General features: G+C 44.5%; 1 protein-coding gene across 6 annotated transcripts in view; it reads right to left on the reverse strand.

Moving 5' to 3' along the window:
• LOC124605119 (dnaJ homolog subfamily B member 6-like) overlaps positions 1–13,639 on the reverse strand; it is a 339,599-nt gene that overhangs the window by 36,606 nt on the left and 289,354 nt on the right. For 2 of the 6 annotated variants that reach the window (XM_047136590.1, XM_047136585.1), the window contains exon 1: positions 3,540–3,686. The exons of 2 other annotated variants lie outside the window; for them this stretch is intronic. In XM_047136590.1, coding sequence (XP_046992546.1) covers positions 3,540–3,589 — 50 coding nt within the window. In that variant the 5' untranslated portion in view covers positions 3,590–3,686. Of the gene's footprint in view, positions 1–3,245; positions 3,265–3,539; positions 3,687–3,723; positions 3,785–13,639 lie in introns of those variants that run through there. 2 more of the 6 variants (XM_047136586.1, XM_047136589.1) reach the window with 2 other exon arrangements.

Below are 13,639 nucleotides of genomic sequence, written 5' to 3' on the forward strand. Positions count from 1 at the left end.
TCTAACGGCTCTAGTGGACGGATTTGAAAATATGGATTGATGAACGTGGTTCCCGAATTGAAACCTAGGATCCGACGGAAACAGAACTTTCGAACAATGTCACAGACTAGCTGACAACGTGTGATCGTTGAAGGCAACAAAATCCGATATTATCTATTTTGTAGTTTTAGAGGTTTTCAGGTTTATTTAGTGTATTTTCGTTGTCTGAAATACTTCAGTCACTTCTTTTTGATACTGTTGTATGCCAGATGTGTTAACTAGGTTCCTGTTCAGGAAATCTGTCCATTTCGCGATTTGCTTTACTTTTGGGCACTATTGCTGTAATAGACTTTTTTCTGTCTCTCTCACAATGAAACAGTTCTGCCTCAGGGCACAACACTGTCGGATGACGAAAATTCCAGATAAATATTTATGAAAATAGTTGACCGGAAAGTTGAGATCCACCCCTGCTGGAGCCAAGTGGGCCACTGTCCGTATTGCAGTGAACGCGATCTTTGCAACCCACGGCAACCACGGGTTGGGAGATAGATTTGCTCGTCAGTTGGGCCAGTCCACCGTCGCGTGCCCTTTAGGCCACCCACCATCACTTTGGACTCCACCTCCCCACCCCGCACTCGGCTTGCAACACGGCCGGCGTATCCTCGGCCGCCAGCACGGAACTCAAGCGGACGCGATAAACACTTCCGAGGCCGCGAGTAGCGTCACAGCTGCTGCTAATCTGCTCCCGTCACGGACCGCGCTTGACACGCAGAGCGCACATCTCGCTTTCCACACCAACAATCAAACAAGCATCTGTACATCCTTCCGCTTCCTGAACTCGAGCGCAACAGGTGCGTACTTTTACCATTTTCACTTCCCTGAACTGTCCTTCCGAAACGAAGCAGCTGGACAAAGGAAGTCTAATAAAACTACTGGTGTCACTTCAGTCCAATAATAATACCACTGATACCCGTCTACATCGGGGGTGACTACTGTGGCTCTGGACGAATTGGGAATGCTCTGCACGCCTCGGTAACGCTGTACTTACTCTGCAGTTGTTATTCACACTCGTATCGAGTAACGTGACTGTTGTTCTCCGTATATTAACGTTTAATTAACGGTGTACCCTACTATGGGCAGGAGGGCTCCCAAAGCTAACGTCTGTTGGCAACATTCGTCTACTTGAACACACATCAGCCTCAAAACCGCTTTACCGTGGCTATAATTTTCGTGTCTTGCAATTCGCAATACAGAAATAAAGGAAAGGAAAAATCGCAACTACAGTGTCGCTAATTGTAGCAATTCTTGCTCTCTAGTTTAAAAAATGTTCTTTTGTACTTCATTTTTACCGACCCAGACAATGAAGCATCTTTTACGTCTTTTTCTCGCCAGCGCCACCCGCCCTACTGGAAACTGTTTTGGAATAAGCAGAGGAATCGATTTTGGGGAGTTTGCAGAGACCAGAAAACAGGTCGCCGCGCGGCGGTGTCTGCGAGCAGAGGCGGCCGGCCGCAGACGGCGCGGGCAGGTGGGCGGGTTCAGAATTAGCCCCTACGTCAAACGGCCTCTCCTCGCGACGCCGGAGGACTCGAGGAATGTGTGCGCTTCTAGAAGATCTGACTGACTGCGTGCGAACTCCGTGTATGCAAACTGTCAGGCCACGGAAGCCAGTTTACACAGCTGCGTGCGCCTCTACCGACTCCTGCATGTCCCTCCTCCCCCAGGTGAACATCAGCAGGTATAAACTGGATTTATAATCTCCGTAAATTGCCGCGTCCTAGAAAAAAGGAAATGTGTTTCTAGAGTTTACCCTTAATGTCTATCATACTTATTTGGCAAAGAAGAAAACGAGTGATCACGCTTCAGGGGCAGAAGCTAATTGTGAAATGCTATCAGCAGCAGACTTAAGACTGTAGCGAACCGTGTTACATACGTTACCGGAACTTGATGCTCCGCTAAATTCAGTTATAGAAACAACGAACACAGACTTCTGATAGGCTTGAGAACATGTGTATTTTGATGACACGAGAAATTCAAACAAATGATCGTCTACAACAGACTCATTTTTCTTACTCCAAAAGCAGGGACTCTTAGAACAAAGCTGGAAGAAATTGTCTTTTCCACTTGCAATCAAGAAGTCCCCCACAAAAATAGAACTACAATAACTACTACTATTAACTCTATTGAAGTTTACAAATCCTAAAAAGAGATCTTAAGTTATTTCGTGCATTAAAATATCAAGAGCGGAAATAAAATTCAACCCAATTTTTTATGTAATCGCATAAGTAGTTTTGCCAAAAAATTGCAAACAGTGGCTTCTCTAAAAAGAAGTGTAATTATGCCTCAGCATCCGTACAGGAAAATATGCAGTATATTAGACACTGATAAATCCCTGCGCTTGGCAGAAGCTTGCAACTTTCACCACCTTCCAAATAATTTTTACCTACCGAACGCTCAAAGATTAAGGATCGATACGATCTAATAGTTGAGAAGAACAAAGCTAATGATTCGAACATCCAACCCTCGCGGCAGTAATCTGTACTCAAAGGAAAGAATCACGCCTGAATACTGGCTCACCACAGTGAAAGATGGGAAGAAATTACATTGATACAAAATTTAATTCTCTCCTTGTGTGCTCGTTTCACCGAAAACATTAGGTATCGTAAATGTTGAAAGTAGTCAGTTTTAACGAAATCTCTAATGTGGCTTTTTGGACCTCTATCATTAATGCACCACGAAATAGCTTACTTCTATGAATTTCATGTCGAAAATCCATTAAGTCAATGTTAGAGAGGAATCAAGTACTTACGCTCGAGTCTCACACTACACCCGGCATGAACAGATGAATTAGTATCGATTTTTAGAGTTGGCAAAAACTTTGCAGGTGCTGTTCTAGCGTTCTCTTCGATGCAGTACACTAAACAAGCACACATCATCGGAAAAGGTATTCTACACTCTAAAGTGAGAAATCTGAGAAGCCAGTATTATACGCATCACAAACTGAATGAAATGAAGATTTCAGCGTTTTTTTCTCCACTTCATCTAAATTGCGGTCGTATTTGGAATCTTGCGAATCGCATAAAACGTACTGCCGTACACTTAACTACGCAATTTCATAATCCGCAATAAGGTGACAGAGCTTAAGTGCGTCCGACACGCATTTACATATTTTATAAGGAAACTTAGATGGTAATTTTTACCAGAGTTAACGCTGTAGGCTATTTTCGTATATATAACTCGAGGAGACAAGGGGGCTAGAAACTAACACAAATCAGTGTTGCGCTACTGGTCCTCTGCTATCTTCGTGGTGCGAGAAAGTCATCCCATTCCAGCGACTGTGCAGCTGAGATAGCCGCGAGATCTACCACGTCAGCGTTTCTACATCTGCTACTTCTCGCTCGGTCAAAAAGATAGTGCACGGTGACCACGCGTGATCGGTAACAGTAACACAACAAACTTTTAACGCGGAATCACTGTTGCCGAACTGCGGAGCGTAGGCGGTAGCGAGCCAGCTGGAGATCCCGAAATAGCCGCGGGCCGCTCCCACAGCTGTGACTTACAGGCGGCGGTGCTGCCTCTGGCGCTCCTGCTCCCAGGCCGAGTACCTCATGGCTGCGGAGCGCGGGCTGCTGGGCGCCGGGCGGCCGTCGGGGAACTACTGAGTGGCCCGAGCGGCCAGCGGCGCCAGCCGAGGGCCGCTGACGCACGCGATGGCGCTGACGCTTGGCGCGCCGCCCTACCTACCTGCCCATGGCGAAGGATCCGCGAGAGCCCGCCCGTTCCGGAGGCCCCGTGCAGACAGGCGGCCAGGACCTGCAAGGCCGCTGATCCTTCCAGCGCGGCCCGCCGACGTCACCCGGAGAACCGGTACGTGACTCACCTTAGACGCGGCCGGCCGCGTGGGATTCGCAACACCGGCCCACTCGGCTGTTATGTCAGGATCAGCCTTATCCCCGGTGTGGTGGTCGTAAGTAAAAAAAATAAAAATACAGCTGCCCTGAACCCGAAGGCTGCCTTTACCATCATTAACACTTTACTAGGCAACTAGGCACGACCTTATTGTAGGTGGTATGCACTTGCCTTCGCCCGGCTTTTGAACTGTCTACCCAGACATTTATGGAGGGGGCCTTCAGCTTAAGGTCGGTTCCGAAGCACGCAACAATTTTGAGTTTTTCGCATCAACATCGACAGGGGTAAAATAAACGATAAGTGAGTCACCTTGCGTATTACTGTTACGATGTCTTTAGTCTGAAGATTGGATTGATGTAGCCCTGTACGCTAGCCTATCCTGCCCAAGCCTTTTCACCTATGATAACTAAGATTAATTCGGCTGGTCCCAGTGGAGTTTCGAGTCCTCCCTCGGGCATAGGTGTGTGTGTGTGTGTGTGTGTGTGTGTGTGTGTGTGTGTGTTTTTTTTTTTGTCCTTAGGATAATTTAGGTTAAGTAGTGTGTAAGCTTAGGGACTGATGACCTTAGCAGTTAAGTCCCATAAGATTTCACACACATTTGAACAGTTTTGAACTAAGACTAATTACATCCCTTTGCACCTGCTTACTACAGCATGTACTTGTCTCCCTCCAAATCAGTCTCCCACACTTCCCTGCTTTACCAGATGAACTCGCAAAATACACACAAAAACTTACACAACAGAATTCAACACAATATACAAACAATGACTACATGCAAGACAACAGTGCAACAACACACAGAACGAAATGGCACATACTCACCCACAATAACAAAACTGTCCACATAATAGGCAACATACTGAAGAAACAGGGGCTTCAAATAGAATACAGGGTAGGCAAAGTATATTAATGTGTGTGCAGCGTCCTCAGAGCGCAAAAAGAAGTATCAGTCACAACAAAACGTGAGTAATAACGAATATATACACACACACACACACACACACACACACACACACACACACACACATTTTGCCACACCAAAATCAAGTTTTTTTAAAAAATCAAGGGATGTGTTAACTTGCCGATGAAATTTACATATCGTTTGGTTTGCAGATGACAAGCTATCAGTACAGGACACCACACATATGGTCCTATGAAACAATATACGGAAAATCACGGTAAGAAAAACGAACAAAAGCTTTCTTTAGGCCTCATTTCGTTAGATTAGTCACAACCTAAAATATGTTCACTTTTTACCATTTTCAATAAACGATACCGACTGAGGATGGCAGACGGGTGCCGAAACATGTTTATAACGTGAAAATGTGTTTCTGCATAAAAGGCTACTACTCATGTAGTTAAAAAGGCATACTAGTTGTATTTTGGCTGCAGAGTTGGGCGTCCAAGACAAGCCCTTTCCTCATCTTTGACGTGGCGATGTGTTACGTGCGAAAGTGGCCGCAGGATTTTCGACCATCAATGCCATTTACGGTACCAATGGTATCGCACGAACGGAAGGATGATGCAGCTGACTGCTACTTTTGCTTCACCAAAGTGAACGGGTATTCTGAAACATCAAAACATTTAATATCCAAACTTGACCTCAGCCATGCGCCCCCTCATGACGCTTCTCAATATCCTAAGCCACCAAGTGATTGAACCATTGATGAACAACGTTTAGAGATGTTACCCGACAGCATTGGGACCGAGACAGCAATAGCAACCTAGCACAGCACGTGCTGGTCAGAATCCGGAGTATTCGCCACCACAATCAACATCACCCCATCGTATAACGCAGTGGAACTTAACGACCTAATTATTGGTATCTGAAGAGTTGCAAGCACTAGGCGAGGACTATTGAGCTGTACTATCCGCCAACAATCGTAACCCCCCCCCCCACACACACACACAATTAGCATTAGTTGCGTCATCAAGTTCAAAGGCAGTGTTCCTGGTAATAAATATCCCTCAGATGCCGTCGGATACTCTTATTAACAAGACAGACTTACGAAAATATGCAAGATTTGATCATTTACTCGCACTATATGTATAACTGGAAACTGTGTTTCGATCTGAAAGTAATAAGGTTACTAACTAGTATGCAACCAGGTTACACGAAGTAGTGCTGCTTTCCGTGCGAGTGGGACAGCCACAACGAGGAAGAACATTACGCATGTAAACAGGGGCCTATGCGAAACGTCGTCACTCCGGGTAAAATGAGTGTGTGGTATTAGCCGTACCAACTACGATGAGCTTACTGACGATACCTGTAAAAGCGTTCGACAGAGAAAGGGAAGCTTTTGCTCACCTGAAGACAAAGTTCCCAATATCTGCGTTGCAAAAGTTAGAGATAGACTATTTATTGGCCCCCAAAGATGACATCTTATGCAAGACACAGATTTCACCAACCCGTTAAGTGAGACCGAAAAAGATACAAGGAACGCATTTAAGAGTGTGTGTGTGTGTGTGTGTGTGTGTGTGTGTGTGTGCGCACACACATTCTTGGAATTCAAAATATCTAGTGACTATAGAGTTTTCGTGGATAACACTCTAAGATATTTCTAACGTATGAAGCGACAAGCATCACCAAAGTTACATTTCCTTCATTGCTGTCTTGAATTTTCCCCCCTCAGAACTTCGGAGATACAAGTGATAAGCCCGAGGAACGTTTTCACCATGACACTAGTAATGAAAAAGTGGTTAGTGGGATGGTGGAACCGCAGCATGTTGGCAGAGTATTGTCAGTCCTTCGAGACACTGCAGAACCTTCCAAGGTTTCCGAATTATATATTTTTCGTAAGTGAAAGAACCTCTACTTTTGGAAAACTGTGCGGAAATTTTTATTTTTTATTTCCCATAACAATGACAAGTGAAAAATCATAATTTTATCCAGAGGGTTGACAAAAAGTTAAACTGTATTGTACAGTATTATTAGGGATGACTGAACAGCACTTATCGGTAGACGAGAGGAAGCTTCAAGTTCACATCTCTTATATGCTGATGTGAGTAGTTGCATATATACGGTACACGTAACTGCATAGTATTAGCGATTAAAGATGGAGAAACAAAACACATACCTGAACTACAAATTTTATGTATTGCATGTAAGAAATCAATATATTGTTCTACTAATCCAAGACGAATACGAAAGAAATCCCACACTGTGGAAGTTCTAAAATGAGGTGAACGCTGTGGGCACACTAATTTCCTCATAGCACATCAAATTCAGTGGCACTATGGACTTAACTTTCCTCTGCATTGTTACAGTTCACTTAACAGACTTGGCACTCAGTATCACCATTGGTGTCATCGTTGCTAACATATGCACAAATATACAGTAGCACCAGGTGACATAACTTTCATGGAACCATAAATCGCAGAGAGAAACACTAAATCCAAGTTCTCTTATTCTTTCCACAACTGTAGTTCTCGTTCTTTGTTCTTCTTCTTTGACTTACATTTTCCTCCGTTTTGTTTACCACCACATGGGGGCGTTATCTTTTCAGGTAAATCTGGTACCCTCAGAAGATAATCAACGGATGGTGTGACGTTTGTTGCTGAAATGGCAGGCCTAAATACGTCTTCCACCGAGATCGCGACGTTTTGAAGCTGTTCCGAGAACTTCTTGGGGAACTTAGTTGCAACTCATAGGAAAAAAATGCTCGTTTTATTGAATGCAACTTTGTGTATTAACTACTTTTCCTCCAAACCTTCTGAAGTACGCCCTAAGATTTGTGGAATAAGCTTGATCACAAATTATTTTTTTCTGCTGCTTTCCTTCTTCACGTATATGCTGAGTCGGAGCCATTGTGTCTGAAACTTAAAGAGTCGTTTCCCTAAGGAATTGTTCCAATAATGATGCATCCATCTCTAATGACATATTATCAGTATGTTCCTTAGCTAACGCAACTGGACAAATGTGTTTGAATACTTATTTGAACAACATGCCTTAATGAACTTTTATTAGGTGTCAGCTCAGCAAGCTACTAGTTTCCCTCCATGCACCACTGTGAACTAGCTGTCCTGCACTCAGCGACCATTTCCGCACAGACTATCTTCCGTGCCTGAAGACATTCCTGCCATGTTGAGAATGTTTTAATTCACTGTAGAACGGCTATGTTAGTTCTGAACAAAGACTATGCCTGCTGTTATGAAATAAGGTATGTCATGGAACCAGCTACGTTTATCCTATACGACACAAACTGCGTTTAAAAATGGCCTTTTTGCTATCGTCTGCCGATGAGACCTCTCCGTACGCGTAACAACTATTGTTGGATTGTACTACGAGATCAAATAGAAAATCATAGTGATGAACATGCTAATATGATGCGCAGTCTCAACGGCCCTTATCACTTTCAGTAACAAATTTGCTAGTTTGCAACCGCGTTCTTGCTCTTCAATGTATGGCATCTAAATACACTTTAATGTTTGATTATACAACTTCAAAAGAGAAAGAAATATCTAGTCCTTAGAGTGTTATTAAGGTCACTTCCAAGAATGTCCAAAAAAGTTGCTCCATACTTTTTATTCGTGTCCGAAGCATCATATTACAGGTTAAAAGAAAAATTGCAGAAGTTATGGGTATAGAGTACACCAGCACATTTTAGTATAACACAGGACGTATGTACAAAACAGGATACTTGGGCAGGGTAGCGGAAAACGTTAATTGCAGTACCAGTTGCAGACAAGAGGTCTTCGAGACTGCCATGGATGGGGCTATCAAACCAACCTGAGCTGGAATGTCTGGACCTTACCACCACGGCACACGTTAGACAGTACAGGCTCCTGCTATTTTAGAAACTTCGCTTTGGATCTTCTTCTTCCTGACACAGTATGGTACAGAATCTGAATACCTCCCAGATTTCGCGGTGGCCACAAGCTGACATTCCCTACGGCGACTATGTTTTAAAGTTGGCCACGTCTTCCCTTTCGGAAGAGCTTGATATCTGTAGGCCATCGTTTTTCTGAGAAAGCTTTTGTTAGTTTAGTCTTCGTGTAGTCAGTGGAATGTCGTGCAGAAATGTTCAGAAGCGGAACACTTCCTTCTCACTTTGCAGAACTGTCTGTGGTGCGATTTCGACCAGGTTGTGGGAGGCGAGTCTGCACGTTTCGTTCATTGTGGCATCAATTTTCTTATTGTGGCCGTATTTTTACCAGACGGGAGAGGCATATTCGACGGCGGAATAGCAAGCTGCTAGTGCTGTTTGTTTTGTCACTTATGATGAACCCAAACTACAGACTATAATGTTGCGGAGGATATTTTTTGCAGGTGAGTCATTTTAGCGTTTAAGCAGTGCTGCTTAGATTCAGAGTCCTGTCCAGGGTAACGCCCAGGTAACTGAGGTAGGAGCGGCGTTCCTCCCCACGTCACCTGGAGTCCTCTTGACAGAAGCATGCGTTTTAATGAGTTAAGATCCCAAGTGATTCCAGTCGGTGCTGTTCGAGCCTTGCTGGGGCGTTCGTGAGCCTCTGTCGCACTGGCCTAGATAGTCGCAGCACGGTCATCACAATACATGAAGTTCACCCTGTAGATCGGTAGCGGCGGGGCGCCGGAATACATACTGAAAAGTGTTGGGGGGATAATACAAAGCTCTGTAGTAGATCATTATTCTGTCTTCGCCACTCTACAAAGAACATGAAATTTCATGGAGGCCTCTGATAACCAAGGTGAATGTGTAGCCTTGTTGTAGTACAACCTGACGACGTAGTCACACAACTGACAATCCGTTACTGAAAGCTTGTGACAGGGGTTCCCATGCAAGACAGACGGGCGCCTAGCGGCGAGCAGCGCCGCGCTAGTCGTGCAGAACCCGCACGCGTGGGCGGCACGCCATGCCGCGCCCGCCTCCCACCTGCAACACCGAAAGTGGCGCCACGGTGGGCGGCGGCGTGAGGCCACGCTAGCGCGCTCCGCCTTTGCCGTCTCGTTTACATGCAGAAAGCAGTCCAATAAACGCACACGAAGGGAAGGAAAGGCTGCGTTTGCACAACGCCGTCGTGCTAAACTCTGCAAATAAATTTGTCAGCAGCGACGCGGCGATTTGAACCGTAAAGCTCAGCGGGCACAGCGAAGCACTGTTTAAAAAAGGCTGCCGTTATAGCAAGAGACTCAGAAGGAAGCATTTTGTCAATAACACCGTCATCCCATACGCAAGTTGTTATTCACTACTAAAACTTTTATCGGAAAAAAGATGTAGATGTAATGAACAACACAAAAGACTAGGTTTTGATGCTCTTTAAAGAAACAGATCTGCACAGATTGGACCTTTACATTTGTTTACGTTCTCTAGTCGAAAAACATGTTATACCTTTGAAATGTAAAGTAGACATACAACTAATTCTTCGCAATCTTTCCTTTGCACGGCTTCAATTAAAAATCTGTATGGCTTGCATTACTAATTAACTGTTTGTTATAGAGCACTGGTGCATGACTGTTTGAACCGTGAAAAGTGCCCTTCCGCTGTGACAAATTACACGAACTCTGATCAATTCATTGGCGTCTGTTGTACCACATACTTGTTCTTGTGCTCCACTGGCAAATGTGCGACGTCTCATCCGAAATAAACGAGAGTGATGCTGTAAATTTATGCGCTTACTCAATACTTTGAACGAGTGGTGGCGCAATGTGTGTAGGGTCCCTTTCTGTCCATACAGGACCACAAGGCTGCTCCTAGTGCTCACAACCTTTTGGCACGCCGTTACTTACGACACTCTTCTGGACGTCAGCAGTTTTTCCCTTCCGGGGCAGCGCACGAACACGACTAGTAAACTGCTCGTCCTCTACCACTCAGTTAATCGAGTAGTTAACTAAAACAAAGCCCTCGGAGTTCAACTACTATTCTACAGCAAACAAATCTTTAGTACAGGGTCATTCAATAATTAAATTATATAAAAATAATTAATTGGTCTGTGGGAAGAAACTGTTAGTAGCGCAAGTTTGCTTCTTTCATGGCTTTAAGTTGGCGTCACTGGGATGAGCCCAGATCAGCTGATGTGTCAACAATGTTTTGTTTATAACCTCAAAAATACATCTGAAGATGGCGAGTCCGCTTGAAACGTCCACATTTGTTGAACAACGTTCTGTTGTTCGTTTTTTACTTGCTGAAGGCGACAAACCAGTGACTATAGACTGTAGAATGACTGAAGTTTATGGGGCAAGGTTGCATGAATCGTGCAAATTTTTACAAGTGGGTAGAGCAGTTCAAAAATGGTCGCGACTCAGTGACTGACGAACACCGTCCTCCTGGACGACCAGTTGCAGTTTCAACTCCCTCACTTGAAAGTCAAACTGATTATATTATTCGTGCAGACCGCCGTGTCAGTGTGGAAATGATAGTTGATAAGGTTCAAGGTAGTACTGGTACAGTCCATAATGTCTGTAACAAGCTGTAAGTAACGTGGAACAGGTGCAAGATGCGTCTCAAAGGAGTTATGAAAGAGAAGGTGAGCACTTCCTCAACAAAATTTTAACTTGTTATGAAACCTGGGTTCACTATTAAGAGCCACAATGAAAAAGACAAAGCATGAGTGGAAGCACACCAACTCACCCGTCAAGAAAAAAATTCAAAACCCAAGCACCAGCAGGAAAAGGTACGTTAACAGTGTTATGGGATGCTGAAAGTCCAGTTTTTCGTGTTTTTGTCGAAGAGCAGCGTACGATGAACAGCCATTACTACTCGAATTTGCTTTTAAACAAGGTGAAGCCAGCCATGAGAGACGTTGTGGGTCTCAGAGGAGAGGTGTGATTCTCCAGCAAGACAACGCACGTCCTCATATTGCTCAACTAACCCGAGAAACCATCGACAAAATGGACTGGACCTGATTTAGCACCTAGTGATTTCAATTTGTTTGGTGCACTGAAGGAGGCATTTCGTGGGAAGAGGTCCCAGTAGACCGAGGACGTGAAAAACTTTGTGGGAAATTGGTCCAAACATCAAGATAAAGAGATCTTTGCAGTCGGAATAAAAAATCTTGTAGCCCGTTGGAACAAGTGCGTAACTGTTTAAGGGGATTATGTTGAAAAGTAAAAAAGTATTGCTTTGTAAAAATAAACGCTTTCTTCTCCAGACCAATTTGTCTCTCTAATTATTGAATGACCCTCGTAATACGAGCAGTCTGGTTCATCTTTCGTCACTACTCAATTCCCGTCAACGAATCTCATCTTAGCCCCAAAGCTGTACGTGTGACGGATGGTACAATCACACTACCAAGTATTAGATCATTTTCCGACGTATACTGACAATCACAGTAGTCTTGTGGGAGGGATGATACGCGGAACTCCCCGAAATTTCTCGCCGTATTGCATAATTCAATGCTCTGCATCAAAATTTATCTGCTGTTCTTGGCGCTTTAACTAAGAAACCACCAAAATTAAGGAACAAAGGATCCCTATGCACGAAACCTTCCAGGAAGGAAGGAAGACGGGACTTAACGTTGCAATAAAGGCGTATGGCACAAAAATTGCGCTTGATTCAGTTGTGATTAGAAGGTCTGAAAGTAATAATTATCAGCAAGCCGTAATATCATACGCAATTGAGGGCGACGGGACTGCGGAAATTAAATATGGTTCTTCCAATAAATTTAACAAGGATACAAACTGTCTTACGCCATGTTGCGAGGCTTTCTCGGTGGTAATCTCGCAGTTGAAATCTAATTTTTACTGGTTCGGATATTTTGTTCTCCGGAAACCACTGCAGGATTCAACTGCTGTGTCATTCAAAACTATACGAAGCAAGACAGCGAGATTTCTTTTTTTAAGTAAAGCTATCCTTAACCCGAAGGCTGTGTTAAACAGCAAAGTGCTTCAGTGGGTACATTGCTACACGAGGACTAACTGGTCCGTCCAATTAACACACACAAAACCAGTGTCAGAGGTGAAACAAGCGATAAATCACAGGAAAAAATCTTAGTACCCACTGGGTCATTTCCCCGGACGTTTATACTGGTCACGTCGGAAGGTGAAAAAGCGTTATGGGAGGGAGGGAGGATAAGAGACAGGGAGGGGAAGTGACAATGAGGCATAGAGGATTTGAAGAAAGGTGACAGGGCATAGCAGAGAGAATACTGGCCGACGGCCTCGGCGAGAGGAAGAATGAGGCAAGAGGTTGGGGGAGGGGGTGGGAGAGGAAACGAGACAGGAAGGTAAAGAAAGAAGGAAATGTGAAGAAAAATAACTTTAGAAAGAAACGAAAGTAAGAACAGGACGACGAAAAGCCGGTAAGAATGCGGGTCTACGATGTGTTGTTAGTCATTACGTTACGACCATGCCTTTTTTTTGGGGGGGGGGTTTAAGGGCGCTCAACTACTGAGGTCATTAGCGCCCAGTCACAATTGTTAGAGCACAGAGAATCTAGTAAAACTCAAGGCGGGGGGGGGGCACCAGAAAGTTCTTACAAAGATGCAGATAAAATAAGTGAAGGAGTTAGACGTCTTTGGACAAGCCAGTAAAAGTAATGAAACGAAGAACACGAGCAGCTGCTCGAGCGTCATCAGCTAAAATATCCTGTAAAGTAGATGGCAGAGACAGGACAACACGAGATTGACTAAAACGGGGACACGACGATAAAACATGGCGCACTGTTTATGCATGACCACAGTCGCACTGCGGGGCTGGGTCACCGGAGAGCAGGTAGCGGTGGCTAAACCGGCAATGCCCAATCCGCAACCTGGTCAGAAGGACCTCTTCTCGCCGAGATGGTCGGGAGGAGGTTGTCCAAGCAGTTGGGAACGGTTTTACTGCCCGGAACTTGTT

Source organism: Schistocerca americana, chromosome 3, assembly GCF_021461395.2.
Source record: "Schistocerca americana isolate TAMUIC-IGC-003095 chromosome 3, iqSchAmer2.1, whole genome shotgun sequence".
NCBI classification, from domain to species: Eukaryota; Metazoa; Arthropoda; class Insecta; order Orthoptera; family Acrididae; genus Schistocerca; species Schistocerca americana.